General features: G+C 63.8%; 1 protein-coding gene across 1 annotated transcript; it reads right to left on the reverse strand.

The window, feature by feature from the left end:
* Window positions 1–6149: 6149 nt before the first annotated feature.
* On the reverse strand, window positions 6150–16359 carry NUCB1 (nucleobindin 1). Its single transcript, XM_062176504.1, has 13 exons — window positions 16288–16359; window positions 15768–15897; window positions 14419–14526; window positions 13643–13775; window positions 12093–12196; window positions 10453–10638; window positions 10126–10216; window positions 8890–8948; window positions 8558–8650; window positions 8376–8468; window positions 8025–8195; window positions 7617–7725; window positions 6150–7200 (listed from the first exon to the last, which is right to left on the reverse strand). The coding sequence occupies exons 2-13, from the start codon at window positions 15885–15887 to the stop codon at window positions 7082–7084; spliced, it is 1386 nt and encodes a 461-aa protein (XP_062032488.1). The 5' UTR covers window positions 15888–15897; window positions 16288–16359; the 3' UTR covers window positions 6150–7081.
* Window positions 16360–16849: the final 490 nt, after the last annotated feature.

Raw genomic sequence — 16849 nt, forward strand, 5'->3', positions numbered from 1 at the left:
GCGGCGCCGGCTCGGGGCTCGCGGCGAGGCCCCGCCTCCCCGCGGTGGGCCACGCCCCCGTCGCGCCTTCCCCGCTTCTCATTGGCCGCGTGTCTCAAAGCCGAGGCCGAGCTCTTCGGTTCTGGCCAGCCCATTGGGAGAGCGCGCGGAGGGGCGGGGCGGGGGCGGGGCGGGGGCGGGGCGTCCCATGCTTGCTGCTCCGATCTTGGGGATCAAGGGTCTTGCGCTCTGGGCTCTCTCGTGACCCTGCTCCCTTCCCATCCAACCCCGGCTGTTTCCCCGAGAGTCGGCCGCCTTTGAGAGGGAGAGAGGCGGAGAGGGACAAGGTCATCCTGATACTGTGTTTATCCTGCGCCGGCCTTGTGTGCCAGGCCCCGGGCTACGCGTTCCTGGGCTGGGCCTGTGATCCGGGCTCTATGGCTCCTCGTTCACGGCTGGCCCTGGTCATTATTTCAAGTGGGCCGATTGGCCGCTTCCAGAAGGGATGCATTAGTCCCCCTAACCCGTCTGGGGGGATCAGAGACCACCACCCCCCGTACATGCCGGCACCCAGGGATGCTATCAGATACTCTGTATATCGATTTTTATCCTATACCTACACAGAGTTCGTGGAGCAGCTGCTGTTGGCCAGGCCTTAGGACGCTGGCGCCCCACATCAGGGTGCGTGGGTTCCTGGGCTCCTGGCGCCAGCGTGATGGATCCAGTAGCTGGGCTCTTGCCCCCCACCAGGCAGACGTGGACGGAGCTCCTGGCTTCTGGCCCAGACCAGGCCATTTCAGGCACCAGGAGAGAGAACCAGGGCTTGGGAGTTCTCTCTCTCTTTCTCTCTAATAAATACAAATAAAACAAACTGTTCAACGGGCTGGCCTTACGGTGTGGCGGGTTAAGCCACCGCCTGTGACACCAGCATCCTCTATGGGCACCGGTTCGAGTCCCGACTGCTCCACTCCGGATCCAGCTCCCTGCTGCTGCACCTGGGAAAGCAGCAGAAGACGGCCCAGGTACTCGAGAGGCCTGGATGGAGCTGCAGGCTCCTGGCTTTGGCCCTGCCCAGCCCTGGCCGTTGCGGCCATTGGGGCAGTGAACCAGCAGATAGAAGACCTCTCTCTCTCTCTCTCTCTCTCTCTCTCTCTCTCCCTCTGTCTCTGTAACTCTGCTTTTCAAATACATCAATAAATCTTAAAAAATAAAGACTTGGAAGAGACTGGAATTGACTTAAACATGAAAGATACAAACCTTACGTCCCAAGGTAACTCCACCAAGCTCCAGGCGGTGTACCAACTGTGGATCCCTCCCTGGAGGGCTGAAGCTCCCGGCTTTAACCAGGGCGATGCTTTCTCCTTACATTACTTACGGCCCATGGCTTCCTGTGGGAGCTCCTGTCCTGTTTGAGCAGGAAGACCCCGGGGACGGAGAAAGAAGCTTGGGGAAGCTTCCCCAGACACTTCTCCTCCAGCTTTTTTTTTTTTTTTTTTAAGATTTATTTATTTTATTCGAAAGTCAAGTTACACAGAGAGAGAAGGAGAGGCAGAGAAAGAGGGGGGACTGATTTCCCATCGGCTGGTTCACCCCCAAAAGTTTGCAGTAGCTGGGCTGGGGCTCGGCCAGGCTGAAGCCAGGAGCCAGGAACTCCGTCCCGGTCTCCCACGTGCATGGCAGGGAACCGAGTGCTTGAGCCGTCGCGGGCTTGCTCCCGGGGTGCCCGTTAGCAGGGAGCCAGGACTGGCGCCCGGCCCCCTGGTGTGCGACACGGGTACTGCAGTCCTCGCTCGCTGGGGCCCGAACCCGTGCTTGGCTGCGGGACCGCGGGTCCAGGGCCGGCCCGGGCTCCTCCATCGGGATCCGGGTCTCGCCTGCCGGCAGTTTCCCGAGGCCGCCGCGCCGGGCAGGGCTGGCCTGCACCCACCGCCAAGTGCGCTCAGCGCTCGCATTCAGGCGTGGCGGTGGCTTGTGCTGTGGATTCCTGGTCCTCTTCAATTAGAGCGTGAGAACCGTGAATGCTTCCACGCTCGGCTGCGGACGGGCCCGGGCCGCCGGCTTCGTTCGCAGCCTCAGCACATTCCTCCCTGAAAGCTGTTATCCACGGGTAAACTGCGATGTCTTTGTCCGCACCGACTTTGCACAGAGCCTCCGTGATTCGCGATTCTTCCGCCCGGCTTCACCCTGATGTCGGTGTTTGCTCTTGTTCGATTGTTGTGGAGTTTGTGCCACTCTAAGAGGAACCCTATTCTCCTCCTCCTCCTCCATGCCTCAAACTAGATCCCGCGCAGCCAGTTTAACAAAAGCCTTAGTGTGAGTTTATTTTGATGCAAAAATGTCTGAATTCCAGGGACCGTGTTGCAGCGCAGTGGGTTAAGCCACCGCTCATGGCACCATGAGTGCGGGTTTGAGTCCCAGCTGCTCCACTTCTGATCCAGCTCCCTGCTAATGCAAGTGCTTGGGACCCCTGCACCCACCTGGGAGACCTGGATGGAGCTCCTGGGTCCTGGTGTTGGCTTGGTCCAGCCCCAGCTCTTGTGGCCATTTAGAGGAGTGAATCAGAGGACAGAAGACCTCTCTCTACCTCTCTTTGTCAGTCTGCCTTTCAAATAAACACATAGGGGCCGGTGCTGTGGCATAGCAGGTACAGGTGCTACGTGCGGTGCCAGATGGGTTCTGGTTTGAGTCCCGGCTGTCCCACTTCTGATCCAGCTCCCTGCTAATGCACCTGGGAAAGCAGTAGAAGATGGCCCAAGTGCTTGGGCCCCTGTACCAGCATGGGAGACCTGGAAGAAGCTCCTGGCTCCTGGCTTTGGATCGGCACAGCTCCGGCCGTTGCAGCCAATTGGGGAGTGAACCAGCAGATGGAAGACCTTTCTCTCTCTCTGTCTCTGCCTCTCCTCTCCCTGTGTAACTCTGATTTTCGAATACATAAATAAATCTTTAAAAATAAATAAATATATATATTTAAATGGGTGCTCCTTGTTTTTAACCCAGGAAGACACAACAGTCTGAGGGTGACACACGGACATCATGTGTGTGTCCCTGGGAGCTCTACGTGTAGAAGCACAAGCATAGGACTCCCGTGTGGACACTGTGACCCTGAACACGGACTGAGCAGCAGGGGTCTCGGGCACCTGATAACAAGAGCCCTTTACAGAAGATCCCGCCCAAGGCCGGGCAAAGGCCATGGCCACCTGGCACGGCCACGACTGCGAACCTTGGACTGACGCCTCCCTGGTCCCGAGCCGAGGGTTACTTTTCAGTCTCTTACAGCCTCCTCCTCATTGTCCCTTTAAACAGTCCCCTTTGAATACGCGCATGTCTACCTTAACCCTGCCTTTCAAAGAAATAAAATCAATCTTTAAAAAGCAAATTGGCTGGCTGGTGCTGCAGCTCATTTGGCTAATCCTCCGCCTGCAGCGCTGGCACACTGGGTTCTAGTCCCAGTCAGGGCGCCAGGACTCTTTCAGGCCAGCTCTCTGCTGTGGCCCGGGAGTGCAGTGGAGGATGACCCAAGTGCTTGGGCCCTGCACCCACATGGGAGACCAGGAGAAGCACCTGGCTCCTGGCTTCAGATCAGCGCGGTGCACCAGCCGCAGCGGCCATTGGGGGGTGAACCAATGGAAAAGGAAGACCTTTCTCTCTGTCTCTCTCTCTCTCACTGTCCACTCTGCCTGTAAAAAAAAAAAAAAAAAAAAAAAATTGGCAGTTGTGGGCTGGCGCTGTAGCCTAGTCAGTAAAGCCACCTGCAGTGCCAGCATCCCATTAGGTGCCAGTTTGAGTCCTGGCTGCTCCTCTTCCGATCCAGCTCTCTGCTATGGCCCGGGAAAGCAGTGGAAGATGGCCCAAGTGCTTGGGCCCCTGCACCCACTTGGGAGACCTGGAAGAAGCTCCTGGCTCCATGATCCATCTGGGGAATGAGTCGGCAGATGGAAGATCCCCCCACCTCTGACTTTCAAATAAGTAAATCTAAAAAAAAGAAAAAAAAAAAAAAGAAAGAAATTGACAGCCAGGAGCTCATGTACCTGGAAAGTCCTGGTCAGTGAGGTGGAAAATCAGCCTGGCTCCCACAGTCCAGCGATTTTTACCCTGGGCAGAAGCCAGGAGGCTGCTTTCGGAAGTGTATGGAGAACGGAATTAAGGGATAAGTGGAATCCTGGTGCAGAAAAATTTCAAGCCTGTGCATCCAGGGGTCTTCAAAAAGTGCATTAAAAAAAAAAAGTGCATGAAAAATGCCTGTCAGTTTCCACTCCTCCAAGGAGAGAATCTGCAGCCCCGTCTGTAGGGCGGGGCCAGCACCGCTTCCCATCCAGCTCCCTGGCGACACGCCTGGGGATCAGCGGAGGGCGGATCAAGTGCTCAGGCCCCTGCACCCGGCTGGGAGACCCGGCTGGAGCTCCTGGCTCCCGGTGTTGGCCTGGCCCAGCCCTGGCCATTGCAGCCATCTGGGAAGTGAACCAGCAGGTAGAAGACCTCTCTTTCTTTACCTCTGCCTCTCAGTAACTCTGCCTTTCAAATAAATAATCCAAACAAAACAAAAAACAAGAAAGAAATGAGTTAGTATCCATGCAGATTTCAAAAATTTGTAGAAACTGGAATTTCTTCTGGTATAAGAAGTTACAAAATCCATGCTTAATCTTTTCAGATGATATATTTTCATAAACTTTTTTTTTTTTTTTTTTGACAGGCAGAGTGGATAGTGAGAGAGAGACAGAGAGAAAGGTCTTCCTTTACCGTTGGTTCACCCCCCAATGGCCACTGCGGCCGGCGCACCGCGCTGATCCGAAGCCAGGAGCCAGGTGCTTCTCCTGGTCTCCCATGGGGTGCAGGGCCCAAGCACTTGGGCCATCCTCCACTGCACTCCCGGGCCATAGCAGAGAGCTAGCCTGGAAGAGGGGCAACCGAGACAGAATCCAGCGCCCCAACCGGGACTAGAACCTGGTGTGCCGGCGCCACAAGGCAGAGGATTAGCCTGTTAAGCCACGGCGCCGGCCCTTCATAAACTTTTTTAAAAAAGGATCTTTTTTTATTTTAGGTCAGAGTTAGAGAGAGAGAGAGGGAGAGATCTTTTATCTGCTGGTTCCCTCCCCACATGGCCACAATGGCCAGGGCTGGGCCAGGCCAAAGCCAGCAGCCAGGGGCTTCTTCTGGGTCTCCCACATGGGTGCAGGGCCCCCAAGGACTTGGGCCACCTTCACTGCTTTCCTTGGCCATAGCAGAGAGCTGGATCGGAAGCGGAGCAGCCGGGACTTGAACCAGCGCCCATGTGGGATGCCAGCAATACAGGCGGCAGCTTTACCTGCTGCGCCACAGCACCAGCCCCGAACATCTTCTTCCAAACTCACCTTCCAATTCTATTTTTCCGTGAACTTTTGGAAGTGTCCTTAGATATGTTGGTCTTGGGGGTGTTTTCCAAACTTGAACTTTCCACTCAAAAAGGCGACTTCTACTGTCCATAAATCATAGCGCTAGAGGCAGCTTCCTGGTGCAGTGGGTTATGCGGCCGCTAGGGGCACCTGCAAGCCACGTGAGTGGCAGCTGGGGTCCCGGCTGCTCCCTGCTAACGTCCATCCTGGGAGGCGGCGGGTGATGGCTCAAGTGCTTGGGCCCCTGCCACCCACATGGGAGACCCAGATGAAGCTCCTGTGGCCATTTGGGGAGTGAATGAACCAGCAGATGGAAGATCCCTATCTCTCCTTTCAAATTAATAAAGAGATCTGTATGGAGGGACCCAGGGCAGCCTGGGCCGCGGGCAGCACTGGGCCAGGTTCGCTCATCACTCATCGTGCCCCCTGGGAGCCGCGACCTTGAGTCGGAACGCTCCCCTCTCCCTGTGGACTGACTCCATCCGGTCCCAGGAAAATGCCCCCATCCTGGCTGAGGCTGTCACCTCGGGCGGATGTCTCCCCGTCCACCGCCTGTGTCTTGTGGCCCAGGAGACATGAAGGGCGGAGTGCGGAGAGGGGGCGTTGGGGAGATGTCGTGCCGCCTCCTTCCCACCACTGCTGCAGGTGTGACGTCAGGAGCAGCTGCAGCCACCGTGGGACCACAGGGCGAGGTATAGCCCCGTCCCTGCCTGGCACGGTGAGGAGGAGGAGGAGAGAATCTGGCCCCCGACGGCCCTGAAGCCATCCTAGCTTGGAACTTGTTGTCCAAGGTGATGATGCTTCTGCATTTTTTAAACTTTTATTTAAAAGGAAAGGACTCACACACACGCACACACAAACCCGTTTTTCTTTCCCCAAAATCGCTGCAGTGGCTACAGCTGGGCTTAGGCCAAAGCCGGGAGCCGGGTCCAGGGACTCGGCCGCCTGCGCCGCCCCCGCGGCCTCCCCAGGAGCCGGAGGTCGGGGAACCGGCGCACTTGGATGCAGGACGTGGGTATCTGAGCCGTCACCTTAACCCCGGGCCAAAGAGCAGCCGCCATCTTCCCATTTTTTGGAGTCGTTTAAGCGCAGGTTTAGACGCTGGGCCCTGGCGGCTCAGGCAGACCTGTCGGAACCAGGCGGGCGAACGCCAGGCCCGGGCTTGGCTGCGATGCTTGGAGGGCACCTGACCCGGCCAGGACGCGGCAGGCGGCGCCGCCCACGCGCGCACTGAGCCAGGATTCGCCAGGATTCGCCAGGATTCGTTCTGGAAAGTGTATTCGTGCGGACCCACGGACGCAGCAGGCCGCGGAGCAGCAGAGGCGGGGCCGGGACTGGTCCTGATGTGGGGCAGCCTGGGGCTGAGCGTCTCCCGCCGCGGGGCATCCAGCCGCGGAGGCTGCTGTCCCTCGGGATCCCTCGGGATCGCTGGATCCAACAAGGCAGGAGGCTCAGGGGATCCCCCGAACCCCCAGAACCAACAGAAGCCGGGCTCGGGGCAGTGGACGGGACTTCCAGAAGCTGTGTGGACACAGGGCAGCCGCGGACTTCCTAAGGAAGCTGACCTCGCGCCAGCGGACACGAGAGAGGCCAGGCCGCTGGGAGGGGACGGAGCTGCGAGGGCGGAGGCAGGCAGGGCTGGCGGCGGTGCGAGCTGCGGCCCCCACGGAGGGCGACTGGGACACGCCCGCTCCCGTCGGCCATCCAGCGGACGCGGAGGGCTGGGGTCGCCTTCACAGGCGCTGGGACTCCAGCGGGGGTCCCCCTGTGGCCGGCTCAGGGGCCATCTTTTCTGGAACATCCGCTTCTTTCTGGTCACCGGCCGGGGCTGGCACGGGCGCGTCGTCTGCGACTGGAGGGGACCAGAGAGTGGCGCTTAGATTCCCAGCGTCCCGCACCGCAGAGACCCAGGCGCCTCCTCCCTCAGACCCAGGGTCCAGCCCCAGCCCTCCTCCCTCAGACCCAGGGTCCAGCCCCAGCCCTCCTCCCTCAGACCCAGGGTCCAGCCCCAGCCCTCCTCCCTCAGACCCAGGGTCCAGCCCCAGCCCTCCTCCCTCAGGCCCAGGGTCCAGCCCCAGCCCTCCTCCCTCAGACCCAGGGTCCAGCCCCAGCCCTCCTCCCTCAGACCAGCGGCCCAGCCTCCAGCCCTCCTCCCTCAGACCCAGGGTCCACCTAGCCCCTCCTCCCTCAGACCAGAGGCCCAGCCCCAGCCTCCTCCCTCAGCCCCAGGGGTCCAGCCCAGCCCCTCCCCCAGGCCAGGGCCAGCACCGGTGTCCGGATGGAACTTGAGCTGCCCCTCGGGGTTGGGGCCGGGGGCGCCGAGGTCCTGCGGCGGCTGCTGCTGCTGCTGCTTCCTCTGCTCCATCTGCAGAACGGCCTGCGGGAGGGGGCACACAGACCCGGCTGTGGCGCTGGCTTCCCGGGCACTCGGGCCTCGGCCAGAACTTCCCCTGCCGGCCTCAGCTCTGCTCTGGCCGACAGCGGAGCTCAGCCCCAGGGCTCCCTTCCCTGATGTGGCTGGGGGCCGCCTGGCCACAGGGCAGCCCCTCTGCTCCGGGCTCCGCCTTCCCCGCCCACCCATGTTCCACGCGGCAGCCGCACCACCCACCACCACGGGGTCTTCCCGGGCTCTGGAGGCCCACGTGGACAAGATCGGGGCCCCTGGGGTCTCCGCACCTGCTGCAGCTCCCTCCTCTGAGCCTCCAGGCGGTCCTGGGACCGCCCCAGGGCCTGCGTCTCCTGGCTGAGCCGCTGGGCCTTGGCGTTCAGCTCGGCCTCGCGGGCGGCCAGCTCCTCCTCAAAGCGCCGCAGCTCCTCCTCCGTGTAGGCCGGGTGCATCTCCACGGTCTGCAAGGCCGGACTCGGGCCATCAGTGTGTGTGTGTGTGGGGGCAGTCTCCAACCGCGGCCGCCCACCTCACAGAGGCGAGGGAGGACCCAGAGCAGGACAGGGCCGCCGGGGCCGCAGGACAGGGCTGAGGGTCCCCGGAGCAGGCAGCTGCGGCCCAGCGCATCCCCACGGGCTCACCTCCCACCCCTCCGCGGTGTCCCCGAACTCCTTCCTCAGGGTGGACGCGAGGAACTCCTCCAGGGTCACCAGACGGTCCTGGTTGGCGTCCACCTGCGGAACCAGGGCGGGATCAGCGGCGGAGCCCCGCCCCGCCCCCGGGCCCCGCCCCCGCCCTCCGGGGCCCCGCCCCCGGCTCGCACATTCTTCATCACGTGCTCCCGCATGCGCAGTCGCTCCTCCTCCATCTCGCGCATGTCATCTTCCTCGTTCTTCGGGTCGTACACTTTCTCCAGCTGCGGGGTCAGGCGAGAGGCAGGGGTCGCTGAGGAGCACGGGGGTCACCGCGTTCCCAGACCCCTTCTCGGAAACCCCCGCCCCCACAGCAACTTCAACTCCCAGCAGTCCGCGGGGCACGGAAGCCTGGTGTTGCCCCTGTGCCTTCTGGGAGTTGTAGTTTTCCTTGAATGCCGACCCAGGGGGACCAGGTATGGCTGCTGTGGGGTCCCCGGCCCGCGGCTCCCGTGGCGCTCACCTCCTTGGTGAAAAGCGCCTCCAGCTCCTGCTCGTCCAGGACGCCGTCGCTGTTGATATCTGAGGGGAAGGGACACCGGGACAGGTCGTGACGGGCCTCTGGGGGTGAACCGGGGGCCCTCAGGCCAGCACCCCGCGGGGGAGCGTGGCCTTTCCTAGAGCACGCGTGGATGGATCCCAGCACCGGGAGTTCTGGGCGCAGGCTCAGCCCCTCGCCCAGGATCCGGGGTGTCCAGGACTGCCTCACAGAGCAGGCCAGCGCCCACCCGGGTGCCAGGGAAACCTGAGCCCTGCTCCGCCCCGTCCCCCTGCTCCCGCCGGGGTAGCCAGCGACCCTGCTCTTGCAGACCGGTGGTCAGTCCTCAGCCTGCATCTCCCCTGGCCATCTGCGGGCGCTCCCAGGAGGCCACCCCCCCCGCCCCGCCCTCAGCTCCTCGCTGGCCCCACCCCCTTCCTCAGGCCTGGGGGCTTTGCCGTCCAGCCTTGGGGTCAGCACTACCCATACGGTCGCCACTAGCCAGATGGACTGTTTCCGCTTTGCAGCCCCTCTCACGCTGCACGGCGACGGCCACAGGTGGCTGGTGGCCGCCAGGGTGGACAGTGCAGATGGGGGCTCCCGGGTCCTTGGCCTCCGCGCACAGCCAGCGCAAGCTCCCTCCCCACGCGGGTTGGGTCATTTACCTGCCAGCCGCGTGTGGCCTCCCTCGCCCTCCCACTCCATCAGCCCGAGCGCAAGCCCTGCCCATCACTTCTCCCTGCGTCCCGAGGTCCCTGCTCCCCACCTCCGGGCGCCAGCCCCTACTCCCGCGGGCGGTCCTCAGCACCCATCGGAATAAAGTCCCCGATCGCGAGCCTGGGGGCTGCGGCCCCTCCCCCACGCCCCGCTCTCGCCTGCTCCCCGTGCATTGGCTCCAGCAAGCCCGGGAGCCCCCCACAGCCATTCTGCCTCGCTGTGCTGGCTGCCCGCCCCCCACCCCTGCCGGGACCCGGTCGGTGGGCACTGGCCGGTCTTTAGGACCCAGAGGCCCGGTGTGTCCAGGCTCAGTCCTGGTGGGGAGGATCCCAGCCCCACGCGGGGAAGGAAGGGCCGGGCCTTCTGGTCAACCAGATGGATGGCTTCAGGCCGCCCAGGCCTGCCTAAGCCCCTCTAGGGCGGGAAGACCCCTCCTGGTGTTCAGGCCCCAAGAGGCCAGAGCCGCAGGGCTCAGCCCGGGTCTGGCCTCCCTCCCCACCTTACCATGCAGTATGAAGAAGGTCTTGGGGTTAAACCTGTTGGGATCCAATCCGTCCAGCTCCTCCCACACCTCCTTCAACTGGGCTTGGCTGCCCTGTGGAGGGGAGAGCCGCAGCTCGTGAGCGACAGGTCTGGGAGCCGCGGGATCCAGCCAGGGAACCCTGCTGCCATCCAATGGGAGTCGCTCCGGAGCAAGAAAGCCAAGAATACTACAACTCCCGGCAGCCCCTGCGGCAGCAAGCCAAGAAGACTACAACTCCCAGCAGCCTCCGCGGCAGCAGGTTCCCGCCCAGTTGTGCGCGGTAGGGGCGGGCTGAGTGGGGTTCTCACGGGCACGTTGACTTTAGGATGCTCTCGGTGCCGGCGCTGCTGCTCCTCCAGCTTCTTCTCCGCCTCCTTCCTCTGCTCCTCTCCCAGGGACTCCAGATACCGGCGGCGCTCGTGTTCCTTGAGCATCTCGTAGCGTTTGAACTCCTCGTGGTGGGCCGCGTCGTACTGGGCGAGGTCCCGGGTGGCCTGGGGGAGGCGGCCGCTCGCACTCCTGTCCGTGGCCGCCCTGCCCAGCTCCCGATCTGACTTCCGCAAGGCCGGCCCTTGGTCGTGCACCTGCCCGGGGCCGCCTCCGCCTCGCCCCGTCCCAAGCCCTCCGCCCTGATCTCACTTTCTGGGTCTCCGCGATTGCTCCTCCCCACGATGCGCCCTTCTCTCTGTCAAACGAGATTACAGGGGCCGGTGCTGCGGCCCCTGTGGTAGCGGGTAGAGCCGCCCCTGCAGTGCCGGCATCCCTTATGGGCGCCGGTTCGAGTCCCAGCTGCTCCACTTCCTATCCTGCTCTCTGCTAAAGCCTGGGAGAGCAGTAGAAGATGGCCAAGTCCTTGGGCCCCTGCACCTGTGTGGGAGACCCAGAGGAAGCTCCTGGCCCGGCTCTGGCTGTTGCAGACATTGGGGGAGTGAGCCAGCAGCTGGATGATCTGTGTGTCTCTCTGTGTCACTCTGCCTTTGGAAATAAAATTTTTAAAAAAGCCAGACTGTTCTAAGCTACTAAATCTGGGCACTGGTCACAGCCACAGCAGGAAGTTAGCACGGCCGTGGCGTGGGGACCCGCCTGTACCGGATTCTCAGACTGTGTCCTGTGTCCACACAGCACGGTCACCCCCGGGGGACAGCCAGCACGGCCCAGTGCGGAGAGGAGCGGACAGTTTCTGGAATGTTCTAGAGTCTCGCGTTTGTCAGTGCTGGGCTTCATTCCATTGCGATAAAATAGCTGCTATTACCTTCAGGGCCACTAGAGGGAGCTACCGGGTCTCCAGGCTGGGCAGCAGGCTCGGGGCTGGGGCGCTCGGGCTGGGGGAGCCGCGGCAGGGCAGTGAGCCGGCCACGGCAGCCTTGGCAGCCCCTTCCTTGTTGACCCCACGTCTCAGACGCCAACGGTATCAGTTCCCATTCCCGCGGGGAGGGATGACCCTTAAAGTGATGGGATCCAAGCACCCCCTTGGCCCTCAGAGGGCAGGGCTGGAAGGCAGCCCTCCCCGGACAGCGGGCGTGCTGCCCAGCCGGCGAAGCTGCAGCCTGCCACGCCCACATCCCGCGCCAGGGTCTCTGCTAAGGAGCCTGGGATGGCCTTGCCACCCACGTGGGAGACCCGGGGGCCTTGGCTTTGGATGGCCCAGCCCTGGCCGTTGCGGCCGCTTGGGGGAGTGAGCCAGAAGATAGGTTCTGCCTCCCTCACTAAGCCTTTCAGATACGAAATCCATCCTAGTGCGGACCTCGGGCCGCGGCGGGACGGAGCTGTGAGGCGGGCAGGCGAGGCCGGCCGAGAGCGGCACCCTCGCCGGACCTGCCCGCACCCTCTGCTTCCCCAGAGGCCGGAGGAAGCTCCAGAAACAGCCCAGCCCGGCCAGCCCCGCGGACCGGCGCGGGCAGGGGACCGCGACCCTGCTCTCCCCCTGGGCCCCGGGCCTCCCGGTTACCGTCTGGATCAGCAGCTCCAGGTCGCGGGCCTCGAACGTGTGCTGGTTCTGGGGGTCCAGGTGCTCGAACTGCCTCAGGAGGCTCAGGTGGTCCACCTGCACGTCTGCGGGGGGGTGGGTAAGGGGCCGGTGAGCCGCCGCAAGGTGCGGGGGGTGGGGCGGTGAGCCAGCCGCACAGCACACAGTGTGGCGCGGGGGGTGGGGGGGGGTGGAGTGGTGGTGAGCTGCTGCACAGCGCACGGTGCGGGGTGGGAGGAGGCTCACGGTGTGGCGGGGGGGGGGGGGCAGCTGCACAGCGCACGGTGTGGCGGGGGGGAGTTGTGAGCCAGCTGCACAGCGCATGGTGCAGTGCGGGGGGGCGGGTAGGGGGGAGGTGAGCTGCCACACAGCGCATGGTGCGGGGGGGGGGGTAGGAGGCTCAGGGCCCAGCACACAGGGCGCTGGGGAAGCTCGAGGATCAATCTGCTGCCCGAGCCTGGGCCAGCAGGGAGGGCTTCCTGGAGGAAGCGAGCCCACGACCAAGGCTGATGTGTTCAATGATGTACTGGGGACGGCAGAGGAGGATCTATGCTGATCCCTGCCTCCTGGAGTTGGAAACGGAGGCCCAGAGAGGACGCGGCTGTGCACACAGGAGCCAGGCAGTGACAGAGCCTGCAACCTGGGGAGCCAGGACGGCGGCGCGGCCACGCAGGCCACGGCCAGTGCAGGTCCCGCGTGCAGGAGACGTCTGCACTCAGTGAGCCGCGCTGGGGCGGCGAGGGCGCCACACCCCAGAGGGCGCCCACGGGACCGCGGTGAACCTGGGCCCCAGAGGCAGGGCGCAGACTTTGGACCGCCGGCCAACTCCCCAAAGGCATCCACAGCCCAACCCCTGCGCCCTGCGGCTGCGCGACCTCGGGTGTGAAACGGGCCTGGCAGACGAGGCTGGGCTGAGGCTCTGGAGATGGGGAGAGGCTCCTGGACTCCCCGGGGAGGAGCTCCTGTGCCCCCCAAGGCTCCCTGTGAGAGGGCCAGGAGGAGAACTAATGACGGCAAAGCGGCGACGAGATGGCCAAGGGCGACGCCGGGCACCGGCCCCGTGGCACAGCAGGTGGAGCTGCCACCTGCGACGGTGGCATCCCACGGCGGAGTGCCGGGTTCGAGTCCGGGCTGCTCCACTTCCGCTCCAGCTCCCTGCTATGCCCCCGAGGAAGCAGCGGAAGACAGAGCCCAGGGCTTGGGCCCCTGCACCCGCGTGGGAGACCTGGCTTCAGATCGGCTCAGCTCCGGCCATTGCGGCCAATGGGGAGTGACCCAGCGGATGGAAGACCTCTCTCTCTGCCTCTGCCCCTCTGTAACTCTGCCTTTCAAATAAATAAATCGCTTTAAAAATGATAATGATGTTCACAAATTAAAATAGGGAAGCAGAAGACAGAGGGCCCCGTGAGCGCTGGGCTGAGCTGGGAAGAACAGGCACCTTACAGGGACGGGAGGCCCCGCCCCGTGCCCCGCCCACCACGGCCCCGCCCCCGTGCCTACCCACCCACCCACAGGAGGCCCCGCCCACTCACTGGGCTCCTGCTCCGCGTCCATCTTGGCCTTGAGCAGCATCCGCAGCCGCGACACCTCCTGTCTCTTGAGCTCGTCCAGCTTGGTGCGGACGTGGTGGCTCACGAAGTCCAGCTCTCGGCTCAGCTTCCCGCTCTGCAGGGAGCCAGGCGAGGGGTCAGCCAGGAAGGCCGGGCGGGCTCCTCCGCCTGCCCTCCCCCGCTGCTGCGAGCCCACAGGACAAGGCGCAGCCCCTCAGGTCCGGGCCCTGCGCCCTCTGCACCCCGCTTCCCGTCACCTGGCACGCTGAGTTGCAGCTGCACTAACGGGGTGTGGGCTCCCACACTCACAGCGGTTTCCCACCCCAGGGCCTTTGCACATGTCACCCCAGCTCGCCCCCAGCCTGGGGTGCCCCCGGGGCCCCCCTTTCTTTGCAAGCCTCGTCGGCCTTTGAAACTGGAAGCAGATGGCACGTCCCTGGGATAGAATCCCTGACAGCCCCGCCCCTGCCTCACACACAGGGGGCGTGGCCTGCGAGAGACAGCAAGACCAGGTGACCACAGAGATGGGCATTGCTAACAGCAGCGAGCGAAGCCCATGCACAGCGCACCCTCGGCCCCCACGCGGGAGTTGGCGACGACGCAGGGGATCCCAGCGCCGCTCATGTTTTGAATCCCGCATGCTAAGCGCTCATACAGAGCTGAGCTCCGTCCCCGGGTTCCCCAGACCCCTCTCCGGCCAAGAGGCCCTCGCACCGCGGGCTCGGCTGGCACCTCAGGGCCCGCGCCCCCGCCCCCACCTTGATGTCCTCGGCGTTGGCGGCCTGCAGCTTGTCCCGGAAGTGACCGTCGGTCTCCAGCACGTTGATGACCTCCTGCAGGTACCGGTGGTAGTACAGCCCGGTGTCCTGGGTGACAAGGACAGACACGTGGCCATCGCCCTGCCCTCTGCAGCGCCTTCCTGTAGGCAGGACCGCGGCCCTGCTGCCCGGGCCGGCAGCCAGAGGATGGACGGGTGGGGCCGGGGGCCAGGACAGCAGGGGTTCTGCTGCGGGGGACAAGGATTTGGGGGCCGGCAGACTCGGGTTCCAATCCCACTCATGGTGTAACCCTGACCCGAGGGCCGGTTTTCACCTCCTCCCAAGTCCGGGGGGATTTGCGGTGGAAATCGAGGGGCACCCAGCCCGGCACCCACGGAGTGCGTGCTGGGGTGGGCGGAATTTTGTTGGGAAGCAGTGACCACACGCTCCCGTTTTTTGAGAGTTCTCATCGGCTGGTGCACTCCCCAAATGCCCACAACAGGCTGGGGCTGCGGGCTGCGGGGCCAGGAGCTCCATCCGGGTCTCCCGCATGGATGGCAGGGGCCCAACGGCTGGAGCCATCGCCCTGTGAGGTCCCAGCTCCCAGGGCGCGCAGCAGCAGGAAGCCGAAGGCAGCCACCACTCGGCATCCAGGAGGGATCGGCGCCGGGGCTCCCAGGTCCCTACCAGATGCAGCCTGGACGCTGCCGGACACCGGTTCAAGTCCTGGCTGCTCCACTTCCTATCCAGCTCCCTGCTAATGCGCCTGGGAAGGCAGCAGAAGACGGCCCAGGTGCTCAGCCCCTGCACCCAGGTGGGAGACGCGGATGGAGCTCCAGCCCAGGCTGTGTGGGCATTTGGGGAGTGAACCCGCAGGTGGAAGATTTCTGCTCTCCCCCCTCCTCTTCTCTCTCTGAAACCCTGCCTTGCAAATAAATAAATGAACAAATAAGTGTTGCGAAGCACTGAGTCTGGTCGGATTTGACAGACAGCTGTGGGATTAGTGCACAGCTCAGGGGCCCTTTCTTTGATCAAACCCCAACGCCCTGGAGCTCGGAGAAGTGAGAACGCCTCCGCCTAACAGCAGCTGCTCCCGGTGCTCCTGGGAGATGTAGTTTTTATTTAATTTCTCGTTCCTTCTTGGGTGGCAAGGCTCTTAAAAGCGAGAGAGGCTTAGGTGGGCAGGGATGCCTTGTAAACTTGGAATCTGGCCTGATTCTCGAGTGGGGGGCACCCCCGTTCTTAACTGAGCCCCAGACCCCAGTATTGCGAAGAGAACGGCAGGCAGGCCACAGCCGCAACCTTGGGCTCAGGTCGCCGGGCTGCAGCGCGCAGGGAGGGCCACTCACCGGACTCTCGGTGGCGGGGCTCTCGTCCTGGCGGGGGACCCCCCGCTCCAGCGGCACGGCGCCTGCGGCGTGCAGCAGCACCAGCAGCAGCAGGGCTCTCCGCGGCCCACGGGGCGGCATGGCGGCCGGTCTGCGAGGGGCAGCGACGTGGAAAATGCAGACCCCCAGCCGCCTCCCAGCTCAGTCCCCGGGGGTCCGGCCCCCCGCGCCGCCCCCACCCCCGGGGAGTCCGGACTCAACGCGTTTCGTGACCCGGCCCCCGGGGGTCCACACCTGCAAGCGCCCCCTTCCTCCGCCCCAGGGACTCGGGAGTCCCGGCCCCCAGCGCCCCGTTCGCTCGCGCGCGGACACCCCGGGCCCCGGCCGCTCCTCCCCCAGACCCCGGAGTCCAGGCTCCGCGCCTCCTCTCTCCCAGGACCCGGAAGCCCTGGCACCCGGCCCAGCCTCCCCGGGACCCCGTTCTCCGGCATCGCGGCCCCGTCCTCCCCCTAGGACCCGGAGCCTGGGCCGCGGCCCTCACCTCGTCCTCGCCGCAGAGGGCGTTCTCCCGGGCCGGGACCTCGGGGGCTCGCTCAGTGATTTCCCCCCTAGGCCACGCCCAGCGGCCTGGAGATCCCGCCCCCAGGACCCTGATTGGTCCACGCTGGCTCCGGGCGCTTTCGTCACGCCTCCTGGCCTCGCCCCCTGCCGAAGTCCCGCCCCTATCCCCGATAGCCTCGCTTCCTTTCTCAGAAGCCCCGCCTCCTGATGCTGAGCTGCCTGCCATTTAGGACTCTTTCCCGAAGAGAACTACAACTCCCTGCAGGCCGCGGGCGGGAGCGGCGGAAATGAGTCAACTTCCGCCGACGTCTTGGCCCCTTTGCTTCATGGGAGTTGTAGTTTTACTATTTGTTTTCGCTCCCAAGAAGCACCTGCGAGGTGCAGCTCCGTAGCAACCCAGCAGACTTACAAGTTCCTTATAAAAGAGGCATATGGAGGAGACTTTGCGGCCGCTGCTTCTCTCAGGTCCCTTTAAGGAACACTTACGTGCCATTCCGATTCAGAACCCCGGGGTTGCCTAGCTGCAGGGCTGGCCAGAGGTC

Source organism: Lepus europaeus, chromosome 19 (assembly GCF_033115175.1).
Source record: "Lepus europaeus isolate LE1 chromosome 19, mLepTim1.pri, whole genome shotgun sequence".
NCBI lineage: Eukaryota > Metazoa > Chordata > Mammalia > Lagomorpha > Leporidae > Lepus > Lepus europaeus.